We start from the raw sequence: 21,424 nt of genomic DNA, 5'->3' as shown, positions 1-21,424 counted from the left end.
GCCTTCAACACTTCTCCTGCCTCACCACAGGAATATTCCAGGGTAAGTAATTGCTCACGACTGTGTGCGGTTGCTAATTTCTGGATATATAGAAGGGAGATATTCTCAAATGAAAGAATACAGCTTTTAGGGCTTCAGAACAATGAAAGGCAGGGTGACTGCCTGAAGTGCAGAAACTAAAAGCTTTTTCCTTCAGAACAAGAGTAGAATCGAGTAATTGTCGTTTCCAGGGAGATGAGGAACTTCAGGGATCAGAGCTCAATCTGCAGTTAAATGGATTGGAAACAACTCCTTACCAGCTGCAGAAAAAACATGGATAGAATCACACAGGAAAATCAAAGAGAGCATTTTTTTCCTGGCACTGTGCACATGCCTCCACACTTAGGAATGATGGACTGATTATTTAGACGATCCAGGTTAAATATTCATGAATGCTAACGAAGTATTTCCTGTGCTATCCCTTTCCTCATACATCTCCCTCCCATTCACCTCCCTTCACAGCAAAACCTGACAGGTATTTCAGTTTGCTCCTTTCAAAAGAGAAACCTAAAAATTCCCTCCCACGCTCCCTAAGTGCAATTCTAAGCAGACCAGGGATGTGAAAAACACCTAAAATAAGATCTTAAGGCACTCTTTACAAGCTGGGAAGGCCCCTGCCCTTCCCCAGAGATGTTTCACAGGTGCCAAAACACGAGCAGCTCACGCTTCAGTGGGATGCCAGATTCTGAGCTTTCTCTCACGCAAAAAGCAAATCCCAGGAGCTGCAAAGGATTCTCCAAAATCGCCAATACCTTTGTGAGTGCTGTAGAGGGCTGCAAATGTCACCACGAAGAAGGTGGTGGAATATTTTCCAGCGTTAACCAGATGAAAGGCCCGTTTGTTATCACGGTAACGGCGCAGGCACTGGATGAATCGCAACCAAGCAGGGATGCACTGGACAACCGCTCTCACTCCGTAGGAGTAGCTGTTACAAATCTGATTATCTGCAAGAAAAACAGGAGTTAAAGCTGTTCAGACAGAGAGTTAGTAAGTTTAAGAACTTCTAGTGTCTTCTTGTCTGCAATATCACTTTATGGCAGCAATTCCCCATCAACACCGGGTACGGAGGCACACAAACAGCAAGAAACTCAAAGTACCCTGAAGCACAATATTCCGTCTTGGAGGTATTCAGGTGACACCACATCAATAAAACATCCAGACAGATCACCCTCTAACTCCCTCAGTCCTGCCAGTATAACTAACATGCAGGATTAGAAATCATCTATTTTTAAACGTGCTCAGTGCTGCTGGCAGTACTGTGAATAATCAAATTAAGGATGGAATTACAAAAGGCCTTCAACATTGGATTTTTGTGCATAAATGGGAGAGCACTTAGAAACTCTGCAGGACAGCTCTAAAAGGCTACTTTGCCCAAGATGTCCTTGACCTGGTTTTCTTGTGCATTGTAATAGGAAAAAACGTACTTCAGTATGGGACTGGGCTTGGCATTTCTCGCTTTGTTTTTTAAAAAACGAAGCCAAGGCACAGTCTGGTGTCAAAAACTGGGATGAGAAGCAACTGCACCACCATGCCATTGTGTCCCCCCCCTCCATGTTTGAAAGCCTTCTTTTCATTGAGGTAATAGCCAGGAATCCCTCAGCTTTTCCTAGAACCCCCCAAGATCTCCATATTCTTCTGCTGTCTGACTCAGCACATCTAAACCAAACACCCCCCTGCCTACCATTCATTTGTTTCTTATTCACGCTAAGGGAGACACGTTATTAGCTGATAATTATCCCAAAACACTGTGTGATCATTCCACTGCTCAGATTGGAAGAGGACAAACTGTTATGCACACAGTTGCTTTATGTATTTTAATTTTATTTTTAATAAGTAAATATTTAGCTACTCGCAACACTGTCTTTTAAAATGAAGGGAAATATCAGACAGATTGGAAGAACAAAGTGAACACTGATGCTTATTGAAGCATACAGCAAATTCTCTCAGCAAGTGTCAAAGCCATCAGACAATACGATTTGCCAGCAGTCACTGCTTAAAACAGAAAGTCAACAGCCCCACCCGTGAGGAGACAGGTAATGTTTTGCCACCAGGAAGGCCAAAGTCAAAATTCACATTCCAGCTCTGTGCCCCTTCTGGCTATACAAGAAGAGAAGACAGAGCATGGACAACCCTGGCAGCACAGCATCAACTCAAAGTGAATAAGAGGTGGCACTAAGGAGCTTCTCCATCCTCTCTTGCTTCAGGGTACTGCGATGGAGCCCGTAAGAACCAGGCTACAGCACAGAAAACTGTGCTTAACAAGCTCAGGACTCTCATGATGAGCAACAGGAAGAGGCTAAAGGCAAATACATGGTTAAGCTACTGTGAAATAAAGCAACAATGCCAGGAAAATGGATTTCTCTTTCCAATCAGGAGCGCTGTGTCTAAATTCTTTGATGGATACACACGTCGGGCCGAATGACTGGATTAGGAAATGAACACTGATGTGAAATTCCATTTCTCTGGATGGAAGGAAGAAAGGGGAGAATCTCCCTAATGCCATGTTTACAAGAAATGCCAATTATTTTAGTTTCCTGTACCATTAATAACCCTCTTAAAACAGACAAATAGGAAGTAGCCTGGCTCAGTGCTTTTCAGGTCATTTTGACCACATCACAGGGGTCATTGGTGTTACTCTACCTGTATCTGCCAGAAGTCCAGCATTGTCCTCCCACTGGACCTCAAAGCTGTAGAAGCAGATCATGTATTCCAAATCCATAAGTATCACGACCAGGCTGTTGAGCTGATCAGCCAGCCAGAAATCTGCGAAGCCTACCTTGTGGAAGGGAGCAGTGAACACTCGAAACTGTCAGGAAAAACAGAGCAGGAATAATTCATGGCTGTGTCAAAGGCATCCAAATGCAGTGGACGGACATCACAGAACTGAACAAATATGGAAATAATAGAAACGCTTGAAGACTTATTGCTGACCCTTTGCTCCTGCTGACAAAAAAGGATAACTGTCTCCTCACTATTAGTACAAAGGACACGCCTGCTTTCCTCCTCCTGCATGCATCTATTCCTGGGCACCCCCAGCCTTTTGTTTTTTATTGGCAGAACAGCCCAGTTTCCTCAAACCAAGCTCTTTCCCAGAAACTCCCAGGCTCCATTTAAGAGGTCTACACAGCTCCATTTCTCTCCTTGCCCTCACTTTGATCAGCACTTTCCTTCAGGCACTTACATCGTGTCTATTGACATCTTCCACACTTACCTTCCCCCTCACACTTAATGTCAGCTGGATTTAGACCTTCAGCACAGCCATTAGTCTGGTCATGCCTTGGTTTCCTTAACTCACGAGTTGTTTTTTGGTGTTAGAAGTTGAGAAAGTGAGGATTGTTACTGGGTCTGCCAATGCCTCCAAGCAGGAAAAGGGTTAAAGAAAGGGCAGAGAAAATCCTATTGCCTGTCAATTGGACTCCACCTCAATCCCAGTCCACTTTCCCTCTAAGCCTGAACAGCAGTTTTGCTGCTTCCAAAGCAGACAGTTTTCTGCTCCATTACCTTTGATTACCCCTCTCCCTACCCGGTTAGTTATAGTTACTAATGGCCAATTTCTCACAGAGACGGCACCAGCGCCATCCGGTCATTCTGGGATTTATGAGCCTTTAAATTAATGAAAGCACAGGCTAACACTGATCTTTTATACTGCTCTCCTTACTACCCTGAAGGGTGCACAGCTCCAGACACCCAGGAAAGGACTGACACGTTCCCATCAGCCTGTAATGCAGACTTAAGGCTCTGCTCCTAAACTTTCAAACAGGGGACTGAGAGCTAGTGGGATAAAGCAGATGTGGATCTTGACCCAGAAGGCTCCGTGCTCATGCTGGATGGCACCTATTCCCAAGGGTCAAACAGGGCCAGCCTTTAGGGAGGACTGTCTTCAAGGGTGCCCAGCTGCACAACAGCTTCTGCAGAGGTCAAAGACCATGCCAGCCTTCCCTTATCTTTCCTCCCTTTTCCCAACACTCCCTGATACTATCTTTATCTGGTTCATCACAGACCATTGTTTTGTCCCCGAACAAAACTAGCTAAGCAACTGCAATGTGAAAATAGCTTTACAGAGAGATCTCCCCGAAAAAAAAAAAAAGAAAAGAAGAAATAATAATATTCTTGTTGTTATTTAGTTTAGGGAGAGGTACTTCAGCACTACCAGGTGACAGCATAAAACTAATAAGAGAGTAAAAGTTTTCCACCTAAAGGTTACAGCTGAGGAGGAGTGAACAGATAGATCCAGGACATATCTGGCACTGGCAACCGAGTCACCTGTCCTCCAGAACCCGAGCTGCCATCTGACCCCTCCCAGTGCCATGTGCCAGGCACTGTGGCTTCTGGCTGCTGCTCAGGCACAGCTGGGGCTGCAGCCCAGATCCCAGGAGCTGCTGGTGGTGGAGGTACCACAGCCACCTCCTCACTTCCCGGCCGAGAAGCATCTGCAACATCCCCCAGGCAAGGACAAAGGCAGGGAATACCAAAGCTGGAGTTGCACCTCAGTTTCAACAACCAGTTGCAATTCTCTCTCAACAATTCCACAACCTGAGCACAGACTTCCTGGTGCTGATCCCTGCACTTTTAATAGGTGCTGAGATGCCAGATATCTGAGCTGAGCTGAACACTCACTAGCTTTTCACCTCTCACAGACAGGCTCCCTGCACTTGTGGCCACCCAGCTCCTGCAGAGAGCATGGGCACGGCGACACTGGGCCATTCCCTGTGCTCAGATCTGATTCCTCCCGGCGAGCTGCTCTCCCCAGCCCTCACAAGGGCACTCAGGGGCTTCTCATCTGGCAGCAAAGGCACAAAGAATGCTCACCTAAGCACACAGGCAAGAAAGAAGAGCCTCTCAGGGGAATTAGACTTTACTACAGGCTAAATAACTTTTTTCACTCAGAGGAAGATCAATTCTGATGTAAATCGCCATCCCTCAGGGATTAGCACAAGAGATCCCACCCTCAACAAGCAGTTGATGTTGATCACAGGTGCAGGCAGGAAGCCTCCCAGACCCATGAGGAAATGCTGCAGCACACTCAAGTAGGCCACTGATTTGGTTCCAGAAAACCTGGAGGTGCCAGTAATGCTCTGCTACACCTGATATGTCAGATTTTGTTTTGGCTGGAAATGAAACATACGAAGCATGTGAAGAAAAATGCTCACCAAACATAATTTTGTGTGAGCAGCACAGTTCTAAGACTTGTACTATTTAAACCTCCTTTCACCCAGAGAGCTGCTGGCTGCTGCATGGAGGAATAAAATACACCCAGCTGGTCAAGTACACACAGTAAAAGGTGCTCTTTTATGTGGTCTGGCCTCTTCTTTCCCCTTCCTCCTTCCACATAATGCACACGAGTACCATGTCATTTCCCACCATTAAGGAGATCTTGCATTTTGATGAAGCTTTTTTCCCCTAGGAGACCTTGGCACAAATTGGCCTCTGCACACTCAAGGTACTCAGTGAACCTTATGGGTCCCTTCCACCTCCAGGTATTCCATGATTCTGGTTTGATGGAGAGAGACTGTTTACAAGGGCACTTAGTGACAAGGGGGAACAGCTTAAAACTGATGGAGAGTAGGTGTAGATTAGATACTGGGAAGAAATTCTTCCCTGTGAGGGTGGTGAGGTCCTGGCACAGGGTGCCCAGAGAAGCTGTGGCTGCCCCATCCTTGGAAGTGTCCAAGGCCAGGCTGGATGGGGCTCAAAGCAACCTGGGATTGTGGAAGGTGCCCCTGCCTGTGGCAGGGGGGTTGGAACTCAATGATCTTTAAGATCCCTTCCAACTCAGGCCATTCCGTGATCCTACAACTCTGTCTCAGACTGCAGGGTAGTCTGGAGATCACTGAGACAGGGCAGGAGCTGCAAACAGCCTAACAGCTCTATGGAGATGGAGAATCTCACCCAGGCAAGATATTAAGGTAAATTAGCACAGATATTGCTTATGTGGTTAAAGCACATCCAGTGCTTCCCCTCACACCAGGGGACAGCAGTCAGGCTAATGAGGCTTGGGACTAAAGGTACCTCTGTGAGGGATGGCTGAGTGCTGGAAGGCACAAAGGAAGAAGCTGGAATTGCAGCAAGCCAGCAAATCAAATAACTGAGGTGAGCACACAGAGGTTAATGCACTGTGTGTATACCTGCACTCACCTCCTCAAAGCATGATGCTGTGTCTCATCTTTGCCGTGTTCCAGATGAAGTTAGTTCTTTAAATTGGCATTAAAATAATTCTATGAAGAAAACCAGCCAGCCAAACCCTCTTCTGCCCAAAGCTCTCAGAGCACTGCCAGCAAGGATAAGGTACCAGGGGAACCGACTTGATTAAAGCCAATTTAAAAGGGTGCACAGGGTGGGGATGAACATGTGAAACAGCCATTTGGGAAGAAACTCATGAGTCACCCAGCAAGTCTGAAAAGTGTTCTTTCAGAGCTCCCACCTATAACTGGGACACTGGAGCAGCACACATATTTACATTGAATTTACCAGACTTATCTTACAGGAAAATAAAGAGCTCGGTCTCAAATAATGAGTTTGTTTAAGAGCACAAACAGATTTGTTGGGAAAAAAGCCCCACCCATGAACATAATTTTATAAGCAGTAACTTTTTCAAAGGTTCTCCCTCTGTCAGTGAACCCTCTCAGCGTTGGCACTACCCCAGTCTGGGCTGCGGAGCACCCATGCAGCCTCACCTTAGAGCACTGCACCTCTAATCAAACTGTTCCATTGGGTTAAGGAATAAACAAGCAAGGATACTCAAGGGTTTCCAGACATGCAAAAGTTTGTAAGCAGCTGTCTGTAGGAAGGTTAACAAGTCAACTGGTACAGGAAGCAGAATATGCTTCTGCAAACCCATCCTCAAAAACTATCTCCAGTCAACACCTGATCAGGTCTGCTCTAAAAATCACAGTGGTATAAGCATCCCCCAGCATCCCCTTCCTGTGGGTTAGTGACACTTGTATACACTTCACAGCTACTGCTCAGCCACAGCATTAAAAAAAAGTTATTTATTTAAAGCAGGTTTGACGCTTACCAATAGTTTGAGCAGCCAGAAACGGGACTTGTAATATAAGGTTTTGGTAGGGTTGATGAGAAAAAGCAACATGAAGCCGTACAAGATGAGTGGGTTCACCTGCATAGGGATGTAGGTGAATTTACCATATATACATGCCAGCAGGCTCAGGCACCACAAAACGCCCAGGAAACCAGCAATCTGCAGGAAAAAAACCACACAGACACCTAATGAAAACACAGCCCCAAAACCAACAATGTATTCTCATTAGAAGAAAAGGGAGAGCAGTGCTCAATCCTGTAATCTAATCAGACTTCAGCAACTTCCTCTTCTAATTGTATTAGGAGTCCTTGCCAGGAAACAGCGCAGGATTTCTCCTGCTGATCTGCAGCACGGCTCAGCCACTCCTCCGATCCCTCCTGCTCACCTCAAAGAGATGTTGATGGGACAAGTTGCTGCGGGGATTGAGTTCGAAGATGAGGACGTGGTTGACTCCAGCCTGTCTCCAGCCGTACGTGTTGATACCCAGGAGAAAGAGGAATTCTATCAGGAGAAAGCCACCTCGATAGATTCTCACCAGTGGCCACACATTTGGTCCATCTATAAAAGCCACACCTGGCAAGGACAGAAACAGGAAGGACTTTAGGGATAGCAGAGGCCGTGTCACAGAGCTAGGCTTTATCCTGGTTCTCGGATGGTTGGATGTACCCTGAGAAAACGGGGCACACATGTACACAACTGCCTATTCCAGCGAGTGGAGGACTTTTTGCCTAGCCTGTCAGAGGATTTAGGAGTATTCTGGGGAAAATTCCCTTTCCAGCTGCTGTAATCAAGTCATTAGCAGCGTCCCTGCCTCACACTACAGGCACAAGGGACAGCGCCAGCATAAATCTGACTAGAGACACTTAAATATTCTGGTTTAATAGAGATGAAATCCCAACAGACAGATACACAAACGCTTCAGCTTCCCCACAAAACCAAAAGGAACCATTTACAGCGTTTAAAACAATGCTAAACCCACCTAATCACCCAACTCAGTACAATTGCAATGCAATACATATTCATAGCCAGCCATACAACACCCAGCCCCACCCAAGGAGAAACTCCAGCACAGGGCAGCAGCGCTGGAAAGCCTGTTGCTTCCTTTGTTCAGGCTTCGGGGCTTTGGAAACAAAAGTGCTTCAATTCAAACGATGAACAGCCTCGTACAGCACCAGCTTTCTCCAGCATAAACCTCTTTGCAAAGGGCTGTCTCCCCTGGTCACTAGACACAGGCTTTATGAGAAAATACAGTTATTCAACCCTCAATTTTAGGTTCATTGAGAGTTTCTCACCCGCATGCTTTTTAAGAGGGATAAAAGAAAGAACGTGCACTTTACAGAACTGAAGCTGAGAATTTATTCCCACAGACCTGCCTAAATTACAGACTCCAGTTTTTCAAACTTTTTTTTCAGAGAAAGCAAATCCATAGGGAATTTCATGTGTTCAGCATCTATACTTTATACCACATAACGTATGGAGAAAAAGCTGTGCAAGGAACAATGGCTCCAGAACTGTTGCTTTGAATTTAAAGCTTAGACTCTTGGATTTAGGCAAAACAGAGTCAGCTTTTGGACAGAAATGACACACCCCCAAAGAAGCTGAAAGAAATGAGTCTCAAGTGTGGAATTGTAAAAGCAGATTTTCAAATTTTTACCTGAAAACTAAGGGAAATCACAAAATGGGTACAGCTGGAAGGAACCACAGTGGGCCATCTGGTCAAAACTCCAAACAGGGCAGAGTAGCCCCAAAAACACTGACTGAGAAGTGAAAATATCCCTGGTGACAAGTTCAGTGGTAGCCTAACTCTCAAACAAGAGCAGGTCCGCAGCAAGGGCCTGAGATTTTGCATGAAACCTTGCAGGTTCCTGGTTAATAAAGCAAATGCACATTTCTGTGAAATTCCAACCTCACACACTAGCTTGGCACCTAGGGAGGACCATGCAGAAACAGTGAAGCCTCAAAATTTGCCCTCTTGAGGGTGACACTCTCCTGGGACCCACCTGCAGCTTTGCAGCCTTGAACAGACCCCAAGTGATGATGAACTCACCTCTGTAAAATGCTGCTGCTCTAGTTTTCAAATCAGGCAGTAGAGAACTGTGTTACTGACAGAAGCCATGCTCTGATGCTGTTCCACAAATTCTCCACACTAAACACTAAAATCCTCTCTCGCTGATCAAATCACAGAAACAATTTGGGAAAAGCAGCCGAGAGGGTAGCAGAGTATGACCCAATTAAAAACAAACACTTTGCACCTGGAATCCAGGTTTTTTGCCCAATATCTGCAGTAGTGTTCAGCCATCAGATCATGCCTGCTGATACAACACACCTATTACCCACACTGCATTATTACCACTCCTGCTTTGGAGATATAATCATTTTTATGAATTCCTTCTCACAACTGCGTCACTTTTTCATTCTTAGCACCAAGAGGGAAAGCAAACACAACTTCAATCATATTTGCATCTCACACAGAGATCAAACATTTAAGTAGCAGAAACGATGAATAAAGAGCAGTTTCTACACATTAAACAGCCCCTTCATGCAGATGGGTCAACTTCATGCCTCTACCATGGGAAGACCAAATGGGAAGCTCTGCAAAGAGCTCCTCAAACAGAGGCATTTTATCCCAAGAGATGGCTGGATCCAATTACAGAAACATCCGATTAAAAATTCTTTTAAGTCATAAAAACACAGGCATGGGCTTTCCCTAATGCAAGAGCTCCTAAGTTGATTTGTTAAGCCTTTTCCTTTGTACTGCTTAAGCAAGTTACAACACTGCAGAAATCACACACACAATTAGTAAAGCTGCTTGTGATTAAGCTCTGTGTCTGGATCTGCAGCACTAACGTGGCTCCAGCTCTAATCAGGGGCCAAACTCAGAGGGCACAAAGCAGAATAAAGCCAGGGCCTGAGAGATGCAATCGTTTATTGTAGCTTTTAAACAATCTTGCTGACCTCTGCCAATAAGAAAAAGTCAATTAATTCAATTAATTCAATTAACAGACTCCAGGCATTGAAATCCTAGGAATTTCCACATGAATTCCCGATTTCCACCCCGAGTGGCATGTGGTCACATGGCTCTGCATCTGGTAGTCTTCTCTTCGGGGAGTCAATGCCATGCAAAGCTCAAGTCCTACAAGCACCTGTCTCAAGGTGGGCATGGGCTGTGTGTTCACAGAACGATAACAAAAATCTCTTTTTACACATAGATATTGCACCCTCAGAATATCCCTCCAAAAATAAGGAGGAAACCAGGAGAAAAGGATTTTTGTGTTCAAAATTCACATATATATATATATATATATAAAGTCAATGCCATGCAAAGCTCAAGTCCTACAAGCACCTGTCTCAAGGTGGGCATGGGCTGTGTGTTCACAGAACGATAACAAAAATCTCTTTTTACACATAGATATTGCACCCTCAGAATATCCCTCCAAAAATAAGGAGGAAACCAGGAGAAAAGGATTTTTGTGTTCAAAATTCACATATATATATATATATATATATATAACACGAGAAAAGCCACAACCTACAGCTGAGCAGAACGAGTAATTCACACCAATGTGATACGACTGATTTAAGCCAGAACATCCAGGTCCAGGCCCTCCCTAAGAGATGAGAATACACCCAAAGCGAGGCATGGCAGGATACCCACCTGAAAGTATGACAGTGACGTTCAGTGCAATGAACAACCCGCAGAACAATCCAACCCTGAATGTAGTCCAGGCTGGTACAGGCTGTGAACAGAGTCATGGCAGAACTAAGGTGAGGTAAACAGGTTATCAGCAAAGTCAGATTAGTTTGCAGAGCAAATTTAAAATCAGAAATACAAGGTCTTGATCCCTGATTGCACTCGTGCTCTTGAAGTGTGGTTTTTCAAACTGAAAATTGCCACGTTGAAACAGAGCTTGGGCATCTCAGTGCCCCCTGAAAAATATTCCAGACCACACAAACACTAAGCATATGCTTTTCTTAGCATAAATTTCCTTTCACCATTTATCTCCTCCCTTCATTACCTTGTCTGCATGCATTAGGAGTAGTAACCTATTTCCAAACCTTCCAGAACTAAAGCAGATTATGTGGCCATGCCCCACGCACGCTCACACCAATTATTTCCACTGTTTTGTTCAGATGTTGAATCTGATTTGGCAGCTTGACAAGTTGGAGGAGCAGCTTCGCTCCACAACCCTTGTCTCTTACCTGAGCTGCTCCTAAGGGTGGAACACGCAAACGTTTCATTGCCTTCTGTCTGTCTCCATCTTCCAACTCGTTGGTCACCACTTCCTAAGGAGACAAAGACACACACCTCTGAAGTCCATCTGAATGATAAGCATGTGGTAATGCACTAAAACCAAAAATAAAGGTTGGTTTCCATGTTACAGGTGAGCCCTGGCCCAGTATTCTTTTAATACAAAGACATGAAAAGCTCACCATTCTGCACCAAGTTCCTACACAGCAGAGGTTAAGGCTGCATGAGGCTTTTCCAAGGGAACAGTTACCAGCTGAAGAGAACATACCCAAATTATGTAAGCAGTGCCAGAAATCAGTGGCACTTCACAGTCAATTAGTAGCCATCTTGGTGGTAAATACAAGATAAAGAGAGGGCAAAACACTATAGAAATTACAGTGTCATAGAATAGTTTGGGCTGGAAGGGACCTAAAGATCTTGTTCCAACCCCCCATCACAGGTAAGGGCACCTTCCACTAGAACAGATTTGCTGAGAACTCCACCCAGCCTGGGCTTGAACACTTCCAGAAACCAGCAGTGACCGAAATCCCACTCTTTGCTAGCTAGAAGAGGAGCAGTGCCCAGGCCAGCCTCTTCACCTCTGTTTCGGAGATAAGCTGGTTGATCTTCTTGCAGGTGTAGAAGGGAGCCACCTCCACCTCGGCCACCCTCCACTCCGCCCCCCGCGCTGTCTCCAGGTTCTTGTCATGCTTCTTCAGGATCTTGCGGAAGCCGGTGAAGTTCAGGTTCTGCAGACAAGGGAAAAGACACGCAAGGGAAAAGGTATTTAACCCCAGCCATTTCCCAGGAAAGAGAAATGGTCCTCTTGCCAGTGCTAGCGGGAAAGGAATCATTCACAAGGACCAAAATGATTGCATCTATTGTCAGGAAGTTTCTGAGTTATTACTTTATCATAAGTAATACATAATCCTTGCAAATAAAATGAAAAACATGGGACTCAAGGGCATAAAAAGGAAGCTACCTAAACCTTTTTATTCCCTGAGGAGCCAGACCTCTTCCACCTTCCTCCTCTATGCAAGAAGTGACCTGACACTACCTTGAAGACAAGTAACCCTTAAGGGGGTTTCCCTTCTGAAAAATCAGAGCTCCTGACTTCTTTAAACTTTACACTGGTTTCAAAATAAGTTCTCCAGTTACACTCATTATAGAAAGGAAATCTTTGTATGAAAGTTGTCAGTGCTGCAGATTAAGTCCAGACAAGTGCATCCCCACAGCAGCATTTTTTTTTCACGGAGTAGGTTGCACAATGACTGCCAAACCAGCTTAGGCCTGCAGATGTGGGAGATGTAACTCTCCAGTCTGCAGAGACTAGCACACAGTGCTTAAAACAAGAATCAGCTGCTGATTTCCAAGCTGTAATGACCCCTGATTCAACACCCATGCACAGCACCTGAGACAGGCGAAGCTCATCACAGGGCAGCAACTGCTGTGGCGCGATGTATTTGCAATCCTGCATTTCACTGTGCAGGGAGTGCCACTTAAAAAACTCAATAACTCATTCAAGCAACAGCAGAAACACAGAGTGACCATGGCAAGACTCACTTCTGAAAAAAGCTTAGAGAGCAACTTGGAAAGAAATCCAGAGAAAACAGCAAAATCCAATGCCCTGGGGAGAGGCACCAACTACTCACCAAAATTATTTTCAATGTAATTATGCTTAGAGTGATTTAATGCCAAACCTCTCCCATATAGGTGGGAAATGAGGCTGGGGAGACAGGAGCAGAAAGCCAAAGCATTAATGACCTGCCTTATTGGAGACAAGAGACTTTAATTACTTCCTGTTGGAAAAGACAGCATTCCACCCCAGAGAGCAGCGATTTCACATGAGAAACTGCAACAAAAGGATGATTTTGGTCAGAGATCTTTCTGTGGCTTGAACTAACATCCCTTCATCTGCCATGGGTGCAATCCCAGCCTAGCTCTGGGGTGCCTTGGCTGGATGGGATACGTTTGTACCAGGCACCCTAAAACCTCTCCAGCGGCATTTCACCCTCTGGCTGCAAAAATTCTGCAGCCCCAAAGTGCACGATAAAAGCACTGTTGGTCACTGTGGTGCTTCTCACAAGGAACAGGCAGTGATGGGACTGGGGAACACAACAAACAGCATTTATGCAGTCTGATATTTTGCTATTCTTGCTGCTTTTGTTTGGCAAGGGGCCTTCTCCAAGCCTGACCTCCATTTCTGCTGCATTTTGTGGAAAAAACCCCCCTCACAAACAACAAACAGTGCAACTTAGGCAATAATATAATGCAACATCAAGCAGAATCAAACAGTGGACTCAAAAATCTTTGCTCATATATATCAGGAAATGTACCAGCAAGGCAATTTAATAAAACTGGTTCAGCCTCTATTATTCACCCAATAAATGCACTGCATTTATATATACAGAATAAGTAACTAAATATTACATGCTTAATTTCTCAGCATTTGTTTGTCCTAAAACACAGTATTTCAGATAAATTGATTTTTTATGTATGTACACACTCTAGAATAATACACTGCTGTTATCAACAAATTAATTCTATCAGAAGTTTGATCATTGATAAGTTAAACATGTAAGAGCTGCCCTGGAGGCTGCTTATAGTTTCACTTGACGTTTGGTTTGTGCACCTCAGGAGTGAATGCATGAAACCTGTGCTCTTGTTCAGCCCTAAGAGGCTGAGGAATCTGCTTCAGGTGGATTTTCCTTCCTCAGTAACCCAACTCAAGGCGTCAGCATTTCATCAAAGCCAGTTTGATATTTATATTGCTGCTATTGACTTCACTTTATCTCCTACATGAAGGGCTCGGCTGCATCATCCTCCCACCAGGTTATTGTTTTTTCTTCTCTCCAAAACTACAAGAGCTTGAATATTCCTTGTTGTTATATTTCAAGCTCAAGAGTGATTAACAACAGTAGCACTCTGGGATTTAGTTTTACATCTGTTTTCACGCTTGTGTTCCTTGTCCTCAACTTCGGGACCAATTTGAAGGAATTTTTCTCATTCTCTCCCTGGAGTTATGTTGCAGAAAGCAGCTCTGCTGCCTCTATGAACTGTGAAAGCCATCAAAACCAGATGGGGTTTAGATCAATATTTAGTAGACTTACAGTGGGGGTCTGGACTCATGGTAGCAAAAAGCAAAAATATCAGTGTGCAACACGCCTTTTTTCACTGAGGAACAGCAGGAAAAGATTTCCCAAAGGAATGGCCAACGTCATCCCCTATTTAAATTCTTCATCAAGCCTCAGAATTGATTTTTTGTAACTAAAAGTATAGCTGTCTTCTTTTCAAAAAGAAAACAAATGCAAGTGAAGAAATCACAGCAGGTGATGCTGCTTCACTCCATTCCTAAAAAGATACAGATACTCCACCTTTCCCAAGAATTTGAACTAGGAACTATCACTAATGGTTAAAGAGGTTTATTAAGAAACCCCTCGTTTCCAGACATATGCTCAAAGATAACATCACTGAGGAGAGGTACAAATACTCAGAGATTTGGGAGAATAAGTTTTGTCCATACAGCAGAGTGGTATTTAATTTATTCTTACTGTGGATTTTGTTTAGTAAAATTCACCAGTAAAGATTTGGCAAAGATCTGAATACAGACGTAGTCAATATAAGCTCCAACATTCTTATTTAACAAGCTAAAAACCCTCAGAGTAAAACATTCAAAAGCATTTCAGAGCATTTAACTCCAGAAGAGGTAGCCCAGCCAAAAAGATATTACCAGTTCCAGATTTTTATTTCAAAATTTTTGGAACAAGATCAGCATCCGCAATATTTACCAGGCCAAAAATCCAAGTACAACTAAAGATTCATTTGTTTTCATACCTCAAGGCAAATGAGCCTGTATCCTGCAGAAATCAAAATATTTTTTTTAAATTGATGTTTTAGCAAGAAATTCTGATACAGCAAGGTCACAGCCACTACCATGGTAACGCCAAGAGGAAACAGTACTTTAGGATTTCAAGTTTCATGACAACTATTAGATAAAAGAGCTTCTTCCCCAGCCTGCCCACTCCAGCCCTGCATAGAACAACACTCTACAGAAGGAAGAGGTCCTGCCTGGACAAAGGTGCTGGGGTCAGCCAGCCCAGGAAAGGAAGAAGGAAAGTCCTTCTGCAGGGCAGCTTAGCACTTCTAGCTCAATAAAAAGCAACCAGACGTACACTGCTAGCTGCCTGGTGCCTGCCTTTTCTTTAGAAGTGTTTAGGGGCCCCCCAAAAAAGGAAGAAATAAATGAAAAGCGGAGTGAGGCAACTCAAGGGCACACAAGGACAGGGCTGTGCGAAAGCACCGCTCCTCGCAGGTACCTGATAGTTCTGCAGCAGGATGAGGCTGAGGTAGAGCTCGCTGAAGGCCAGTTTCAGGTCTCTGATGTTCCTGTGCTGGACTCGCTCCTCGTGGGACAGGTGGAAGACGGGCTTTCTGCGCCGCTGCAGCGTGGAGGCCCCGCTGGCCTCCTTCTGCGCGTCCAAGGTGGACTGCAGCCGCCCCCCCCCCAGCTTCTCTGTGGGCAGGGAGAGGGGACAGTCACGTGGGAGGGTCACAGACGGCCCACCAAGCCCTAAAAGCACTGCACCTATTCCTCAAATAACGTGCCAGCGAATGGCCTTCCCTCATCCCGCGTTACACTCAACAGCTCTGCGCATTTCTCTTTTCACAGAATAGAATCTCAGACTGGTTTGGGTTGGAAGGGACCTTAATGATCATCGAGTTCCAGCGCCTGACATGGGCAGGGACACCTCCCTGTCCAACCTAGCCTTGGGCACTTCCAGGGATGGGGCAGCCACAGCTTCTCTGAGCACCCTGTGCCAGGGCCTCCCCACCCTCAACATAAAGATTTTTTTTTCCCTAATATTTAATTCAAACCTGCCCTCTGTCAGTTTGAATCCATTCCCCCTTGGTCTTGTCCCTCCATCCCTTGTCCCAAGTCCCTCTCCAGCTCTCTTGGAGCCCCTTCAGGCACCTGAAGGGGGTCTGAGCTCTCCCTGGAGCCTTCTCTTCTCCAGGTGAACACCCCCCAGCTCTCTCAGCCTGTCTCTAAGCAGAGGTGCTCCAGCCCTCTGGACCCACTCTAATGGGCCCATGTCCTTCTCGTGCTGTGAGCCCTGGACCTGGATGCAGAACTCCAGATGTGGTCTCACAAGGGCAGAGTAGAGGAGGAAGCCCTTCTCATTAAACCTACGTAAAACACACAAGTTCTCAAGTAAAAAAAATAAACGAATATGGTCAAAATCAAGGGGCTGTCCCTTCAGCAGAGCCTAAATCAGCATTAGCTGGGAACTGAGACCTCTCAGCTTCCATCCCAGCTTTGATTCCTAGAGGATGCTCAGTCCAGCACCATGCAAACGCCTGTTAGGGACGGAAGAGGCCCAGCCTGTGCCTGGGGACTGCAAACCAGCACAAGGACAGCGGGGCAGGCGTCCCCACACTGGCTGCAGGCAGCAGGCAGACAGGGGCTCATCCAAATGCCAAAGCACTGACCACACGGCTACTCGGAGTGCCAACGAAGGGCTGCTCCTCCTTCCCAAATAAATCAAGTGCACAAGAGGCATTAGGGGAAAACCCTGTTAGACAATATTATGAGACATGACAGTGAGTAAGCAAAGCGTTTTTCAGATCTGTGCACCCGCTAGTGACTACATGTTTACTGCCTTTTCATGTGACACTAGAGAAATCAAAGAAGACAAACCCCACACTTCAAACGCAACACTGAATTTAGTTGCTTGGAGAGCAGCACGGCCCCTCTGCCAAGCTCCTGGTGACAGACAAACACAGCTCTGCTTTGATCAGGAGTTACAACACTGCTGGCTGCTGTACATGATCCACTGTAATAATTTATCCCTCTTTTCCTCACTTTAGCAGCATTGCCTCGTTATTTACTGGTTAAAGAGGCCGTCAGCCTGCACTTAAACGTCATTTTGATGTGTTTTTAGAACAAGTCTGTCTCTCCTCCTCACACCTCAAGTATGAAGAAGGTGTTCCTTTAAACACGCTGCTTTATGTACTCTCAGAAAATAATATTTTTGGCTAAATAACAATCTTTTAAAGCTAAAATCAGCATAGTTAAGACTGTTATCATTCTCTTTGTTCTGTACAACTGGTTCCTTCCAGGCTTTTTTTCCCCTGCTAAGCTTCAGTCACAGCTTTGGCATCTCTGGTGATAAGCAGGGTCACAGACCACGGGTGTTGGTGTTGGCCAGGAAGATGCTGACCAGGCTCACAGCGTTGGAGCTGGAGCCACCTCCACCCAGCAGGCCACCCAGCACTGCACCAGAAACCACAGAGCCACAAGGTCCCTCTGCTACACAAAGCTCTGCCCAGCAGCCTCCTGGATACCAATTTAATTATCTTCATTAGTATCTTACATAACGACTCACTGATAATTCTCAACTGCTCCCCGCTCAGATGTAAGATTTACTCTTCCTTTGTCTTACTCAATTCTGCTTAATTTTAAGAGCAAAACTACTCCATAAATAATTTTATAGTGCTCTGCATAACATATTTGCCAGAAGCAGAATGCCTTTCCAAACAGAAAATGGGGATCAATATAGGAAATAGAGTAGAGAGGAGCCTGAAACTCTGACTTTCTTGCTTATAAACTTTAATAAAGGATGAAGATTTAAAATGCAGGAAAGGACAACTCCTCTCTGGCAGCTTCCAGAGCTGCAAGGACTCCACCAAACAGAGGCAATGCAGCCCACAGTGAGAATTGTCTGTCCCCAGCCTACAACCACATGATATTTATCACAACAAGATCAGGCTGCAAAAACAATAATCCCTCCCCACTACGGGAACTCCCTCGGGAAGAAGTAACAGATATCTGTTCGAATCAAAAGCCTTCATATAAATAAAGCTCACACTCTCTATGCTGAAAACATCTATTGAACCATCCGTGATACACTGAGATTTTTTTTTAGATCAAATCAGTAGATATGGAAGAGTTTAAACTTTTATTTTCAATTGAAAGCACTGTTCCATTGTCCCTGTGTCCAGAAAAATCTTAAAATCCATCAGCCTAATACAATATTTAAAGAAAATACAATGTCTTGAAATATTTATGACTGCAGCTATCCATAACAAATGCCACTCCTGAGAAACAGCCGTCCTGTCACCACCTTCTCCCTCCTGCTCTGACTCCAGTTATTCTGTCCACAAATCATTTCATCTTAATAAAGTATGATTTTTTTACCATCCAGACTCAATGCAGAAGCAAAACAAAACAAAACAAAACGTGTGCTGCTGTTCTAAAACCCCCCTAGGGAATTGCCCAGGGAAACAGGAAAGCAGAATAGAAATTAATTTCTCAGTTTGCAGCATACTCCAAAATAATTGAAAATTCATATACGACTATCACTAATTTAGCACTATCCACACTAATTTAACACTCTGAAAAGTGACTTTAAAAATATGTCACTCAAGAGAGTTAGGAAAAAACCTTAGAAACTGGAACCTCTCTTGTTGTGTTGCAGCACTTTGCATGATCTGATGCCCGCTGAGCCCTCAGCTCAAGCGTAGTTTCATGGCAAAGACTAACAAGAAATCCAATAGAGGCAGACGTCAACAAAAGTGCTCGCCATAAAGCAGCAGCTTTGCCCAAAAAATGCTGCTAGATCCTGGCTAAAAGCATCTAAAGAGTCATCACCTCAACTGTGCAGTTCCAAGTTGGTTTTTTACTTGGTTTTCTAAGTTTATACAGAAGTTCACACATAAGGATGATGGAAAAAGACTATTACACTGAGGAGCCAGTAAAACTTCCCTCCAGGTTCCAGCTTAGATGGGCATGGCCGTGGTCAGAGCCTGTTTCACCAGACAGGAGGTAATCCAACAGCCTGCACCTCCTGCCAGCTACCCAGCTCAGGGCATTTTAGGTAGGCCCTTTCAGCATTCCTTCCCTTCCCTACTTGTACACATTATGTTCAATATTTTGCTTCCCAGTTTAAAGCCAGGGTTTCCTACAAATAACAAAACCATTCCTAAATTAACCACGAAAGTCTTGCTGGCTACTGTTTAGCCAAATCCTGATGACGGTAATTTAAAATATAACAAACCTGCCATCTAGAAAGACAAACCAAAATTGACCACAGATAAAACTCCAGCACTTCAACAGCCGTTCCCCCGCTGGAGCCATCTGAAAATTTTACTGCAATTCTTTTTTCTTTCACTTGGGGACAGATCTTCTTGAGCATAGTCAAAAAAATTGCGAATTGTTTATCAAATCTGATTTAGTTAATGGCAGTTTTCCTTTCCACTGAGCTGGGATAATGGTCTGGGGAATTAAGGCAGTGTTTGCTGGCAGCACACAGGGAAGGGCAAAGAAAGGCATTTTGCAGCAGTCACTCCAGCTCCGAGTGCTCCGTGGAGGAACTGAGGTGCGGGAGCAGCCCATCCCAAGCGGATGAGGGTGCTTGTGCTGTGGCAATCCTGGGTGATGCTCACTGAGGATCCCTCAGCCCAGGGAAAGACGTCGAGGAAACGAAGCAGAGATCAACAGAAAACTTGACTTTCTTGAAAATGAGCAGTATTCACTGTAGTAAAGACAGGGGTGTAATAAGCTGTATAATAAGCCTATAATAAATAGGATGTGCCAGGTCATAATCCAAGCCAACACATGCCTGGAGTTACAATAGGGTCCGACGCCACAAATTTCTGACACGAGCACGGATAGGAACCGCTGATGGAACATTTCTAGCTGTAGCTCAATGCTAATAACCCTAATAACAGGTTTCCATTCTATGGAAGTCACGTCACTCCTCCACAAATAAAAGACTTATTTTAATCTTATCGCAGGAGATTTTCAAATTGCATGTGTTCTCTCCTGGAACTTTTTGAAATGACAGCTAGCTGGGAAAAAAAACAACCCTACCCTACATTATTAATGCCATTTAAACAATGCTGGAATGGGTGTGTACATGCGGGTGCACGTGTGGCAGCAGGTCCTCATTAGGCAAAATTATAATCTGTATTGTGCATCTAAATTGACAGGACTTCCTGCACAGAGTCTAGCTTGCAGTGCACAGGATCTGGTGCGGCTCAGAAAGGAAGTTTCTGAGCATAAAAACCTCAGGTCTGGGGTAGAAACACAAGATCTCCCTGGGAAACAACACAGAGCACTGCTCTGAGTTAGGTACGTATGGACTGCGTGCAGAAAAATGCCAAGGAAGTGTAAAACCCAGCTGATCTAATAAAAAAGTATCAATTCTACCTAAAAACTGCCTCTTGTCCTGACACTCACACTGCTCCAGGGAGCTGGGAGTGCAGGCACAGCCAGCCCAAAGGAGATTTACTTCCCTAGATGGAAGCTGAACTGAGGGAAGCTGCCATGCTCAGCCACTGCATCAATCATGCTTTCAGCTATCCTCAAGTTCACAACCCAGATCCTGGCTGGCAGTAAAACAGCCAGCAATAAAGTCATCACCGAATGGTTATGAAAATATTTTGCACAATTCAGCCATGTCTTTGTTACCAGATTAAAATCAGAACTAGAAAAGGCTCCCATATTGTGCTGCAAATCCTGTTTATAGCCCTAAGTTAATAAATCAACATGTTAAGAGGAAGTATAGAAGCCAATGCATTGCTGTATCTACATTTAAATGCTTTTCTAGGTGAAACCCCACTTCAAACCTCACCAAAAGAGGCTGAAAATCATCTGAAGAGTAATGGCAGGAGGAGCCAGAGCACACCGAGCCTTTTGCAGCAATTTTACAGGGTCAATTTCCAACTAACCTGTTCTAAAGTTGTTCTCAAAACACAGGATGGGAAGGCAACTTCCTCAGAGAAAACAACAAACAACAGCACTTGATATATGACACCAAGAAATCCCCACTCCTACCATCACCACGTTTTTACTCGAAATACAGAGCCCGCGGCAGTTGCTGCTGGCGGGTGTACTCCAGAAAGATACAGGAGTTTCAGGAAGAGTTCAGTGTTTAAAAACTTGTTGGACCCCTCAAGATGACCAAGCTACCATACACAGCCATGAGAGCTACTCCTGCAGAAGCTCAGGAAACATCAGCTGGGAAGCTCAGCACACCTAAAACATGCCCAGGAGGTTGTCAGCACGGATAAGCTGAAAGACTTGTGCCTTTTAGTTTTAAGAGCATCTCCATAAAGTT

General features: G+C 44.7%; 1 protein-coding gene across 1 annotated transcript in view; it reads right to left on the bottom strand.

The window, feature by feature from the left end:
• Positions 1-21,424, bottom strand: part of XPR1 (xenotropic and polytropic retrovirus receptor 1) — a 103,606-nt gene that overhangs the window by 20,068 nt on the left and 62,114 nt on the right. Inside the window, exons 3-10 of the mRNA XM_008636114.2 lie at positions 15,620-15,816; positions 11,903-12,052; positions 11,276-11,359; positions 10,731-10,812; positions 7,461-7,648; positions 7,055-7,234; positions 2,680-2,845; positions 792-983 (exon numbers count right to left, since the gene is read on the bottom strand). Coding sequence (XP_008634336.1) covers positions 792-983; positions 2,680-2,845; positions 7,055-7,234; positions 7,461-7,648; positions 10,731-10,812; positions 11,276-11,359; positions 11,903-12,052; positions 15,620-15,816 — 1,239 coding nt within the window. The remainder of the gene's footprint in view (positions 1-791; positions 984-2,679; positions 2,846-7,054; positions 7,235-7,460; positions 7,649-10,730; positions 10,813-11,275; positions 11,360-11,902; positions 12,053-15,619; positions 15,817-21,424) is intronic.

The sequence above is a fragment of the Corvus brachyrhynchos genome, unplaced genomic scaffold, assembly GCF_000691975.1.
Source record: "Corvus brachyrhynchos isolate BGI_N302 unplaced genomic scaffold, ASM69197v1 scaffold466, whole genome shotgun sequence".
NCBI lineage: Eukaryota > Metazoa > Chordata > Aves > Passeriformes > Corvidae > Corvus > Corvus brachyrhynchos.
The sequence above is the reverse complement of the archived record's forward strand: the minus strand, read 5'-3'. Positions and strand labels throughout refer to the sequence as shown.